The sequence below is a fragment of the Lactuca serriola genome, chromosome 1 (assembly GCF_051521515.1).
Source record: "Lactuca serriola cultivar US96UC23 chromosome 1, Lser_US96UC23_V15, whole genome shotgun sequence".
NCBI lineage: Eukaryota > Viridiplantae > Streptophyta > Magnoliopsida > Asterales > Asteraceae > Lactuca > Lactuca serriola.
In genome coordinates, this window is record NC_136408.1 from 205,726,594 (window position 1) to 205,741,038 (window position 14,445).

At 35.4% G+C, this 14,445-nt stretch overlaps 1 protein-coding gene across 1 annotated transcript in view; it reads right to left on the reverse strand.

The window, feature by feature from the left end:
- Window positions 1–5,772: 5,772 nt before the first annotated feature.
- LOC145065649 (uncharacterized) overlaps window positions 5,773–14,445 on the reverse strand; it is a 16,685-nt gene continuing 8,012 nt past the window's right edge. The window contains exon 5 of the mRNA XM_079012684.1: window positions 5,773–5,971. Within this exon, the coding sequence (XP_078868810.1) occupies window positions 5,773–5,971 (199 nt within the window). The remainder of the gene's footprint in view (window positions 5,972–14,445) is intronic.

A 14,445-nucleotide genomic window follows, 5' to 3' on the forward strand; every position in this document is an offset into this window, starting at 1 on the left:
ACGTATATGTTATCATACCTAACTATCTAGCTGGTTTGAATATCAACTTTTTTCCGTTTAAAATAGAGCAACATTGGTATCCGTTAAGTAGAGTACATTTCACATCTCTCCATTCTTCATATCCATCAAAGCTACTGTATGTAACGTCCAAAAAATTGATAGTAAATTTTCATTTTTAAAAAACAATAAAAACATACAAATGAGTTGTTCCAAAACCAATCAAAGTGAATATATCATTTAAACATCAGAGTAAAAATCATAAATAGCCGATGCGAAAAACTCTGGGGGGGGGGGGGTGACGTGTAGTCATGTCCTACCATTCCCTTTAAAACCAAAAGTACCTAAAACCATAAACATGAAACCGTAAGTAAACAGCTTAGTAAGTTGCCCAAAATACTATATACCCTACATATAATAGAGAATGCTATGTACCAACCATCTTCTTACAATTACTATCATGCCATGAGTCATATCATGGTCTTTCCTTACTAAGTTATAGGCCAAAACCCAGGTCTTACAAACAAGTGCCAATAGCCACCTCCTGGTCTTCCATGCAAGTATCACAAAGACACCCATCGTCCTATATATAACTGCTAGGATCCAGACCTTGGTCTTGCATATAATATGTCAGGAGCCATGTCTAGGTCTTTCATATAATTGCTAGGGCCACCCCCTGGTCTTCCTACATAACATAATCAGTGGGCCAACGTTGGTGCTTTCAACCCATAAGTACAGCGAGGAGACTCATCTGACTCACAAAGTCGACTAAAGCTCGGCTCAAAGTGATGTCAACCACAACTAACAGTTCTCACCGCCAAATGATGGGTGCTAAAAACCCTCTAATAATCCACCTAAGGTAAACCCTAAGTCTACCTTCTAAAAATAGAAATTTTACCAAACATCAAACCATGCCAAAATTCAACGGTCAAAGTTAAAGTCAACAATCCACAATGCCAATTCTCAAGCCTCATGTCATGACTAGCCCTTGGTTATGTCGTGAGAGTCCACTCAATCTAATTCCAACTCGACTCGACCTAACTCAACCAACTCAGTCCTGGAAAAACATTTGAGTTGGCCTCACAACGTGAATATCCTCCTATCATGTCGTGAGACTCAAAAAGCTCAACAGAAAATCAGTTCTTTCATTTTCACATCGTGAGACCTTATGTCTCATGTCGTGAGCATAGTATGAAGCCAAAATCTGAAGATCTGAGTCCTTAATCCATTATGCCTTTCACTATAACTTTTCCAAAATCCAAAGGGGACTCCAAAGGTCTATAAAAATGATTACTTGATGGATATCCATGCCTTATGCATGTTCTTTATCCATTATTTGTCAAAATGAAGGGATTTTACCCAAAATTCTCATGCATTGATCCAATAATCAACCAATTCCTAGATTTGAACACTATCGTACTCAAGGGATCCTTAGAAAGCATAAAGTTGCCAACTTTATGTATTCCTTCCTTTCAAACTTGCTTGGACATGAAAGAAATGGGACAATAACTTAGATCTAACCACATTAAGTAATAAAGTTTGAGTCTTCTCAACTTACAAAGTTCTAGAAACAAGATGAGATGATGATGTTTCCTTGCAAGCTTCACCAATAGAGCACCTTGTTCTCATTCTTCTCTTCTTCTTCAAGCCATGAAATGTTGCAAAAGGCCAAGAATCAACCAAGGAATTAGAATTAGGGTTTTTCTTAGTTAAAAGGGTGTTGGAGGCTAATAATGAACACTAAAAATGACTTAGAGGGACTTAAATACAAATGAAACCCTAAAAGTTCATGGGCTTGGGCTGCAGTAGTTCTCATGTCGTGAGCCTTTATGTCTCACGTCGTAGGATTAGTTTCGAACACAAATTATAAATTTACCCTTGTCACACCGGGACCACTCAATGGTCATGTCGTGACACTCAATTTTCTCCAAAAATAGACCTTTTGACTCCTTGAAACCCTAAATCGATCCAACCTAGAAAACGGGTGTTACAACTCCCCCCCCCCCCCCCACTTAAATTATATTTTCTCCTCGAAATCATCTCTTACTACTCCCTCTGCTGCATCGGTCAACCCTGACCGAACATCCTGAGCTCCTAATTAAACTGAACGATCATCTCTTATAGTTAACTATCTTTCAATATTGTTATCAAAGCCTATTCTTAGCTAAAACCTCTTATCCCGACGAAGAAGCAAACCTTGACATACCAACGTAACCAATGAAGAGTAAACATCACTACTCTGCCCTAAATCCAAACACCCCAAGACTATGTCTAACTTCTAGGAAAACAAAATCATTCTAATTCACGACCATAATGACTCCATTCTGTAACTCTGACGAAGAAACTCCTCTAACGTTGAATTATCCCATTGATATAGGGAAACAAAACCCTTGAGCATTTGCTGATGTCGATAAACCAACACCCAAAACAAAGGCAAATCCCAACTTAAGTCTCGATCATTAATGCCATACCAACATACAACTACATTCCGCTAATCAAATCTACACACTTTTGATCTATCCGAGACCTACCGATTTCTGAGTTGACCTACCATTTAACTGAAGTATTGAATTTCCAACCACTTGCTGAAGCCGATAGCCTTACACAAGACAGAACCACGAGACTCCACCAAAGAGTCTATCTGACAAAGCTATCCTAGCCTACTCGCCAACATGGCTCCAATAGTCCTCTAAGGATGACACAACCGATCAGCACGCAAACATTAGATAATCCGCTCCATTCCTGATGAATGCTCCAGCCCTGCCACAGTCTTACATTACACCCATCCTCAAAATGACCTATAACCTTCCTCAATCCCATGGATTTTATGGTCCACCTACAATCTCTCAACCCTTTCTGTCATAGTCTAACTCTACCTAATGAATGCTACGAGCCAACCCGTAGATTCACAACACTCTCCGCAACTGCTCATCAACTTGGTGAATGCTACGGGCCATACAACAGTCTTATAACACTTCCATAAAGCCTACCAACATAGTCAATGTTATGTGACACCTATAATCTTACAATACTTCCACCACTGTCATGGTTCCAATCCATGGTCTAGCTAATTGTCCACAAGAAAACATAGCCATGAATCAATGAAATCCGAAGCCCCCATTCTGTTAAACTCCAATCAGGTGTTTGGGTCGTGCTTCGAACACCAAGGCCTTTTTCAGACAACAACATGCAGAGAGGTTCTAACACAACCCTCAAACTGAACCTAGACATGAATCCACCGTATGCCACTGCTTATAACTCTTGTCTTTGGACTAGAAAACATGATTCCTAGCCTTTACTTTTCTGATGGCAACTGCCTAACGGAAATTATTCCTTACATAAATTTTGACTCATTCAATGATCAGAACCGACTATCCGTTTGCTCTTGGTATACCATTCCAAGCTAAACCACATTGTTAAATTTCCACTAATCCTAAGCGATTCTCCCCCACTTGTAATTATATAAACCCTATCAACCAATGAGTTTAATTAAGGTTTTTTAAAAACTTTAATGATGAGACTCTTGAACTTCCATAACTTGATCGAGGACAAGTTATGGAGTCCATAAAACTATTTATGAGAAAGAATCTTTAATTATGTAACCTATGAGTTTTTAATGGATATTTAAAAGAAATGACTTTTGGTAATCCCTAACTTGAGGACAGATTATTGACTCCATTAAAAACATTTATCTTGAATAATTAACTAGAAAACAATTTGCAAACAATTCCTTTGTTCTACCAAAACTCATAAGTGTATGTACAATCATATCAACAATTTCAAGAATCATATAAACACATATAAAACATGAAATTTTCATAATAACCTTGAAATTGATTTACCATAATCATTACCAGATCAAAAACAGGTTTTATAAAACCAAACAGTTTAAGGTAATGATTCTAGACAAATTTCAGCACCAAAACTCGAAAATCTGCACTCAGGTCTGGCAACTCGTCAAGTGCATGAACTGAGTCGGCGAGTTGCTTAAATATATGCATGGACTCGTCTAGTTCCATGAGGGACTCGACGAGTCAACTGAGCAATGTGCAGAAATTCGACATTTTTTAGCAATTTGCATCAAGTATAAAGAAAACAAACCTAGCTCTGATATTACTGATGGGTTTTGAGCATTCTGACACTCCTATGGTGTACATGCAACCCTATAAACCTTAGATCTATGTCTTCTCTATTATACATGAAAATATTTAATATTACAAGGTTTCATCCCAACTAACATAATGTGAAGCAACTATACTACATAGGCCTAGTTAGATGACTTACGTTTTGATGGAGCTTGAAGTCTTGAACCTTTAAGAGCTTAGTGCCCCAAGTGGTGCACCTAAAATGGTTCACACAACACCACCAACGATTGGAATAACTTGAGAATAAGGATACTTTCATCAAAATTTGGTTTTTCCCTCTTGTATACACACAATAGTAGTCACATTTGATGAACCATAGACCTCCTTATATAGTGTGCATGATTAGGGTTACATTCTTGTAAACTCTAATACCTATGACCTTTCATTTCCATAAGATCCATGGGTTAAAAACTCCATGGACTATCCATGCACACCTAGCCCAACCTAAAAGAACTTGGCCCATCCTATATATATATATATATATATATATATATATATATATATATATATATATATATATATATAAGAGTCTATATTTATTTAGTTCCTTTTGATCACTAAATTAATTCTAAATTAATTCTTGATCAATACTAATTAAATAATATGATTTCATATTAATATATTAGAACTTATAATATATTAATATAGATCATAAGTATCCTTTTTCTAATTTTTTTCTATCCAATTGTTCTGATGCCATGCAACCCAAATGGACCATGCTACTCTCGGGTCGATTACATACCAATAATAGTTATGGGCTGAGACATCTAATCCAACAGAAAGTGGCTGGAGTTAGTGTTTGTACCGCTTCACTTGTCAATCCCAGGCAATTGGCCTTGTTGTGGCCCACTTAGTTGCAGTGAAAACATATCCAACTTGATCGCCAAGGGCAATCCCTACTAACATGACCAATCCTTCAACACTCGTAGCATGCAATACCCTTAGATCAACATATCTTATTGTGTTGTTTCCCGCACCTACCATAATGACCTCGACCCTACTGTCCCTTTGATCATTGTTCAGAAGTCTTGGGTCTCTTCTCCTAGCCCAGCGCTATCTGCACCTGCTATGGCTTGCGCTTTGCCCGAAGCTACAGCTCAACCTCCTGTTCATGGGCTCTAGCAATCATCTCATTCAGGTTCTTACATGTTGACAAGCTCACAAACTCTCTAATGTCATCCATCAGCATGTCGTGATACCTCGTATTCTTCATCCCCTCGTCCACAGCATATTGTGGAACCAACAAAGCCCTTTCTCGAAACTTAAAAGTGATATCCACCACAATCTTAGTAGTTTGAAGAAGGTCATGAAACTCCCTCGGCAACTACTATACCTCAATATATGGTGCAAAATTCTCTTGAAATCTTATAAAAAAAACTCCTACCAAGTCATGGCTACCACAACTGCAGATCCTAAAAGCATGACCAAACTCCTCCTACCAATCACGAGCTCAGTCTCTCAGAAGTAAGCATACAAATCCCACATCTCCCCTTCAGGGTAGAAGCTTGTTTGTTGAGCATTCTGCATGCCAGCGATCCATCGGCGGCTAGCAATGAGGTCCTTAGCCCCAACCACATGCCTTAAACTCCTGAAAAGAGGAAGTTCATGCTCCGAACTGTCCTGCCGTGATCTAGAACCGGAAGGCCTCAAGTCGCTCATCTAGAAATTCCTTAATCCCCTCCTTGATGGTACCGAAAATCACAGGGGTGGCCTCCATAATACCACGAGTAATCTCCGATGAGATGAACTGTTGTATATGCTCATCAATCAGCTCCACATCAGCACGTGATCCTGAACCAGATCCTCCTCCATGAGTGCTCATCACCATTCTAAAAAAACATACAATAATCAGAACATACCCACAAAATTCTTCATCCCACAGGCTTCTTACAATCTCCATGACTTTCCTTGATTCAAGTATGGATCATTTTCTTTCAATAGTACGAGCCTAATACTACTTTCCATACCTATTTGTACTTTCCTCTAGAATAATACTGAATCCTCTAAGTCACCTTCTGAAACTAGTACTCCAAATATCCGCTAAACAGCACATCCAACCCACTAAAACACTTACTAGGCTCTCCTACGTTCCCCACCTCACGTTGCCACCAGCGGCTAAAGAACTCCCACTTATGTCAATTAACTACTTCATGAGTACAATTACATGCAACAAAGATTAGATAATTCTTCGACTAAAATAACCAACCCTACAATGGTTAGACTCATATGAGAGTTGCGCAATAGGGCCAACAAATCACTCTGAGATTATTTAACCACTGCAACATGTAATTTAATGTGTTTGCTTAATAGTTACCTCACATCAACAAGAGTCCCACAAAGCACAAAGAAAGAATCATTCATGTAGTAACACTCAAAATCCACAAAACAATTAAAATACATCCCCAACCCACTTGCTGCTATGATACTAGGGACTGCCAATAATATTGACGGTTGCTTTATGCATGCAAATTATACATAATATTGGATCAAACAGATCTTCGAATAAATGATTCTACCCTAAGACCACAACCAGATGAGGAAAAGGAAATAAGGCTAAATCAGTCATTCTCGGGCTATATGATCCTAATCATATGCAATTATTAAACGTACACATAGTAATCACTTCCACCAATATAGATTCCAAATCTAACATAGCATCCAATTCCTCATAGGCTACAAGGCATCACCAATCGGGCCAATCTATAATGCAATTCTTGAAGGTATCCTTAGCCTTATCCTATCATGCAAACATTCCATATCATATATTCATATCTACATGTATGGGTATTCCGGGAATCACTTACTTGAGCTCGGCTGATTGTACACAACACACCCGCTTTTTCTTTATAAAAATCTTTTTAGAAAACTTATTTTCTTTCAAAAAGATTACCAATTCCTTAGTTTGAGTTATGATATACTCGAGAGTGTGCTCGAATCCCTCAAACCAAGGCTTTGATACCAGCTTGTAAGGTCCCGAAAATCATAGTAAAATTTTCAAATTAAAAAAAAACAATAAACCATACAAATTAGTTCTTCCAAAACCAATCAAAGTGAATATATCATTTAAACATAAGAGTAAAACTCAAAAATAGCTGATGTGGAAAACTCTGGGGGATAAAGTGCAGTCACACCGGGCCCTTCCCTTTGGAACCAGAAGTAGCTAAAACCAAAAACATGAAATCGTAAGCATAAAGCTTAATGAGATCCCCAAAATACCACATACCATACATAGAATAGAGAATGCTATGTGCCAACTAAAATCTTACAATTACTGTTATGCCATGAGCCATATCATGGTCTTTCCTTGCCAAGCCAGGGGACAAAACCTAGGTCTTACAACCAAGTGCTAAGAGCTATCTCCTTGTCTTCCATTCAAGTATCATAAAGACAACTAGCATCCTATAGGGTCCAAGCCTTAGTCTTGCATATAATTTTCCATGAGCCATGTCCAAGTCTTTCATACAATTGCTAGGAGCCACCCCAAGTCTTCCAACAAAACATAATCTAGTGGACTAATATTGGTGCCTTCGACCCATAAGTACAGTGAGGAAACCCACCTGACTCACAAAGCCAACTAAAACTCAGCTCAATGTCACGTCGACTACAACTAATAGCTCTTAGTGCCAAATGATGGGTGCTAAACACTTCCTACTAGTCCACACAAGGTAAACCCTAAGTCTACCTTCTAAAAATAGAAATTTCACCAAAAGTCAACTATACCTAAAGTTAACTATCAAAGTCAATGTCAACAACCCACAATAAAAATTATCAAGCCTCACATCGTGACCAACACTTGGTCACGTCGTGAGAGTCCACTCAATCCGATTCCAACTCGAGTCAACCCAACTCAGCCAACTCGGTCTTGGAAAAACATTTGAGCTGACCTCATGGCGTGAACTTCCTGCTGTCAGGTTGTAAGACTTAAAAATCTCAGCAGAAAAGAGGTTCTTTCATTCTCACATCGTGAGACCGTATGTATGACATCGTAAGCACAGTCTGAAGCCAAAATCCACAGAGTTAATTCCTTAATCCATTAAACCTATCACTCTAACTTTTCCAGAAGCCAAAGGGGACTCCAAAGGTCTATAAAAATGTTACTTTATGGACATGCGTGCCTTATGGATGTCCTCCATCCATTCTAGGTCAAACTGAAGGGATTCTAACTAAAACTCTCATGGATGGATCCAATAATCAACCAATTCCTAGAGGTGAGCACTATCATACTCAAGGGACCCTTAGAAAGCATAAAGTTGCCACCTTTATGTATTCCTTCCTTTCAAATTGCTTGAACATGAAAGAAATGGGACAATAACTTAGATCTAACCACCTTAAGTAATAAATTTTGAGTCTTTTCCATTTACAAAGGTCTAGAAACAAGATGAGATGATGATGATGATGATGATGTTTCCTTGCAAGCTTCACCAATAGAGCACCTTCTTCTCCTTTTTTCTCATCTTCTTCAAGCCAAGAGATGCTCTAAAAAGGCCAAGAATCAACCAAGGAATTGGGGTTAGGGTTTTCATTAGTTAAAAGGGTATTGGAGGCTGATAATGAACCCAAAAATGATGTATAATGGCTTAAATACGAAGGAAAAACTAAAATATCATGGGTTTGGGCTGCAACAATTCTCACGTCACGAGCCCTTATGTCTCACATTGTGAGATTGGTTCTCTATATAATTTACATATTTACCCATGTCACGTCGAGACCACTTAATGGTCATGTCGTGACAATCGATTTTCTTCAAAAATCGACCTTTTGACTCCTTGAAACCCTAAATCAGTCCATCTTGGAAAATGGGTGTTACACTGCAAATATTTGTGGTTTTCTCCTTCAAAAAACTTGACTTGCTATTCATCATGTATTCCCCAGTGAAATGAAACTTCATATTGATGTAATTCTTTCTTCGTGGATTATCGGTTTATTCATCAATGCAATTGCAAACTTGTTGTAAAAAAAGTTTAACCGGTTATTCGTACCTTGACATTTTGACCAACAAATTTTCCAACCAAACGACTTGACAATTCGTCCCATTAACGACTATAAACTCCAATTCACAAGATGGCGATGTCACGATCTTTTGTGGTTTCCATGTGATAAAGTTTTCCATGAGATTACAAAACATTCCATTAATGTTTTTACACAAATATCCCCGTCTAACTCACTATTCGACCAAATGACAAGCACTTTTTTTTCGTCTTATTGAACTTTCAGCTTTAGATTTATGGGGCACTCTGTTGAGATACAAAACTCCCCCAAAATTCTCTTCTCAAAAACCGTTCGCTTTAGTAACGCTTCTTCCTTCTTTTGTGAGACAACTTCCTTCTTTAGTGACAAATCTTGGCTTATCCGTCTATTCCTTTTGCATGGATTGAAAAACCGATCTCCTTTTTATCTTATTCGCCACTAAGATAAACCATTTCCTCATTTCTCGATCATCTAACTTTTTACTTTTTAGATGCGAGTGTAAAATATTTACATGCACCAGTTAACAAAAATTTCGCAAGGCATAAAAATTTACATGTCGAAATCTTGCATGCTACACTCAACCAAGATCATCATGGGTTTGATAAAAAAAACATTGATCGTTACATCCTTAAAAACGTATTATAGATTATGTTACAAGAGCTCTTTACATTTAAAAAAATGTTATTGTTGTCAAACACCCGTAAAATATCACCATCCATATCGACTCCATCTTCAATTCATCATCCATGTAAGATCAGAGGTTTTGAAAGCCCACCAATAAGTATTTAAGCGGACTTTTAAGTCATAACTATTAACTAGTATGGGTCCTAAGCAGTCAAAACACTAAAAGCTCATCATCCAATTTTCGCTGCATGGTCATTTGTTATTCACACATTACCAATAACCCACCTTCGGAAATGGATCTGGCACTAGCAGAGGCTTGCCCCATCCCCATCCTATTTTCTTATGTTACACTTTTAACATATCTTTAAGTTTATTTTTACAAATTTGGTCCCGCTCCATTTTTTTATCGTTTTACGTCAATTTTTTTAAAAGTTATTAGATCATCTCCAATGCATTGAACTCATATGACACATGTATATTTCACTCACTATACAAGTATACCCATTAAACTATACACTCCATTAAACTCTATACAATTTAATGGATTACCACATCATTTATCATTTTCTTTTTATTTATTGTTATTTTTAAAAATAATATTAAAAATTTAAAATTATAAATCATTTTAATATATATATATATATATATATATATATATATATATATATATATATATATATATATATATATACTAGGTTTAAAACCCGTGGAAACCACAGTTAAGAAAGAAAAACAATATATATAATTCAATATCTTAAGGACTAATCAAATATTTAAAAAAATTATTCACTATAAAGATAGAAACTTTGTCGATTAGTTTATAATTTTGTTTTAAAATAAATATATACACCGTTATGAATATCCAATTTACGTTTTGCAAGTGTCGATATTTCATTAAAGCACGAGTTTGTATGATACAATATATATATATATATATATATATATATATATATATATATATATATATATATATATATATAAACAGATTCCACAAAATACGTCAGTATACAAATATATATATATATATATATATATATATATATATATATATATTGACGTATTTTGTGGAATCTATTATTTAATACTAATATTTAACAGATTCCACAAAATACGTCAGTATACAAAAATATATGTCGTATCATACAAACTCGTGCTTTTTGTATACTGACTTATTTGAAAGTTTAGTTTGATGTATTCAATGTTTTAAAACCCGGGTTGACCCGGCCGGTTCAACCGGTTGGACCGTGACCCGGGATAGAAGGCGGGTCAATTGAGAACGGTTTTTTGTAAAAATATGGACCGGATCGAACCAGCCAGGTTTCCCCTAAACCGCGGTTCGACCGCTTATGTTGAACCGGTTAAACCGGGTTGACCCGTTTTTTTAGAGCTCGGATAGTTTGATACGAGTAGCGAACGCCAAAACAACAAACCGTTTGCGGTTCATTCAATGTTTTTCAATGTTAAAACTTTGTGGACATCAAATTATTGGTTTTATATGTTTATGCATTATGTAGGAAAGTAAAAATATATAAAAATAGGAAAAAACCATAAACCGGGTTGACCCGGCGGTTCAACCGGTTGAACCGTGAACCGGTCATCACACCGGGTCAACTAAAAACCCGGGTTTTAAAACACTAGATGTATTTTTGTATATAGATGTATTTTAAGGATATTGATTGAAATTTTTGTTTATCTAAAAACTCTAAAAAGATATAATGAAAACTAAAACCAAGAAACCTACGTATTTTATTTTATTTTTATTTTTTCTTACAATATGATGTATTAAAACTCTAAAAAATATATAATGAAAAATAATTGCTTAAACTTGTGTTGGTTGTGTTGGTTTGGTTAGGTTATAGAAGCACAATCTAAATACCCAAATAAACAATTTGGTAGTCATAACTCATAAGTAGGCAAGTTTCTCAATTACAAATTATAAATGTGTATTTGATATTAGGATCCAATAGGATTTTATAATATAAAGAATAAAAAAGCTTAATTACGTCTTTTTAGGCACGTTGATACAAAAATATTAAAATTCTTAGAGTCTGGATGCCAAAAATTTGTTTCAAAAAATAATAAATGAGGTGGTGACATCCTTTGTTACACTCTTACGAATATTATTCTGGACTTCCGGTCCAGAACTCAATAAAAGGTTGGTAACAAACTAAAATATTGTTATAAAAATACAAATAAAAAATGATTTTGATTATAAAATAGATAAAAAAAAATCATCTCATCACATAGATAACTCATTACCTTGTTGCATGAAATGTCAATGTACTTTTCGTATTCTACCAAAATAGGCAATGTACTTGTTTAGCAACATGAAATATAGTTGACAAAGTAAACTAATATTAAAACTTTAGAAAACATAAAAACAATCATAGAAATATGAAAATCATTGCAACCACCAAAACCATGATGCACATAAGCATATATATGAGGATACTTGCAACGCTTGTCCTCCAAACCACAACCTCCTTGTTTTTTCACAACTTACCATCTGGGCAACTCTGTCACGTCGTCAATCTGTTTGACATTAGAAGTAAAACCAGACAAAATGCAAATTAGAAGCAAAATTTGGTAATTGATAATAAAACAAACAGACAAATTGACAATTTCATGACATGAGATGCTATAACAACCAACTTTTTAAGGGTAATTTTTATTTTTAGAATGACAATAAGTTATAAAAAAAACCTCCCATATTCAAATAGAAGACAACCTCTCATATTCAAACAACACCAGTAAGAGCTCCTAAAACTAAACACAGTAAGACAAAACAAACCCCCAAGTGTAAAATGGACGAAACAATCAGACCAAAGATGAAAGTCTAGAAATCAGAGCACCATCAAATGAATTTTTTGTGAGGATTAAACATACCGGCAAATCTCCAAAAAATAGAAACATCTATAAAAAGCTTGGCCCATGATATCTAAAAGTAACTGAGTATATAAGTTCCATAAAAATGACCTCCTTTTTGGCCATATGTTCTATGACAAAAATACCCCTAATGCTCAAAAAATATTTAAAAATAAGTCCAGATGAGACTTCAGATAGTCATATCCATTTAAACTATTCATTAAAAATAACCAATAGTATCAATAAAGATAATAAAAAAATATTTATTTTTGTTTGGAAATTGTCATTTGTAAGGTCAGTTTTTGTCCCACCCATTTTGTCAAACCTTAAGATCTAACAGAAATAACCATCATAGACACATGTATAAATTAAGAGACACAAATGATGAAAACATGAGAGTTAATCTATGGTAGCAGTCTTCAACTCGGGAAAATGAAAGCATAGTTTAATGCTGCTTACAGACTTAAACCTCGATAACACAAGTGAGCAAGAAATTCCTTACTAAATAAATAGTTACTTGATAAGGAACATTCTTTTCATCTCAGCGATTAGTTTTCTGAACACATTCTACTTTGCTATTCTTGGAATGAAGCATTCCTCATCATATACAATAGCTACATTGAAATAAAGAAATAAATTATTTTGTTGTACAGAAAAACCCCTAAGTTTTCATCTTTCTAACTCAATGAAATCAATGTAGATGAATTGCTTTCCGCTCAATAAAATCAAAACTAAAAAATTTAAAACAGAGTAAACTAAACTCACCAAAATTAGAAGAGAATGATTTATATTGCCACTCTGTTGCATCAAGAACCTGTATAAATAGAAAAAAAATGATTTTCTTATGCTGTTGATTTGCAAGATCAGATTAGCTTTTCAAATCATAATTTTATCACAGAACAATACATATAATGTATAAATGTTCTTAAAATGGACAAATCCTATTACCCATCTCGTTGTTTCCCATTGTACAGATTAATCAAAAAACCGATTATAAATTTATAGTAGACAGATGAGATTATGATTTATATATTCTTTAAGAATCAAATTTTGATGCCTTTGTATACGACCTTTTAGCATACATCTTTCCCAACCAAGTTCTTTCAAATACGATGCATACCTGACAATCGATACAGTGAATTCACCCACCGAACCTATACATCATTAAAAGAACAGTAAAATCGCAAACCCAAAATCTTGGAATTTCATAGACTCATATTCAATGATTAAAGAAATAGGAATATAGAATCAAAAAACTAAATATGAATGCAACATGATTATGTAAAACACATCTACACCGAAAGAAAAAGTAGGAAAAAATATAACAAATGAAACACACTTCAATCGATCTCAATCAGACTCTCTGTAACCATTCAGTGATACCAAAAACCGAAACCTTTAATTGGTTTCTATATGAACATTCACCCAGAAAAAAACAAACTTTCATGCAATCAGTTCGTGTGGGAGTTAGATATCCAGACGAACCTTTACTCCTTGTGTAAACTTGCAAAAAAGGTGAAAAAAAGTTGCGACTACCTGAGCTCTTTGGGTTGAGAAAGATAGAAACCTGTAGATATAGAGAAAGGGAGAGGAAATAGCTGATGGTGGTTGTGAAGGAGAAGGCAGCGGCCATCAAAAGCAATAACTGGCACAATAGCTCCCGATTTAAATAGAAACCTGGTGGATTTGAAAGGGATTGTAGAGATTTTTGGGTGAGCATTCGATTTCGATCGATAGACATCGAAGAGAATCAAACCTTGAAATGTGATTAGGTTTTCATGTGTGAGTAATTGTGGAGATATTAAGGAACCATTTTAAAGTAGCGAATCTATGATTAATGATTGCT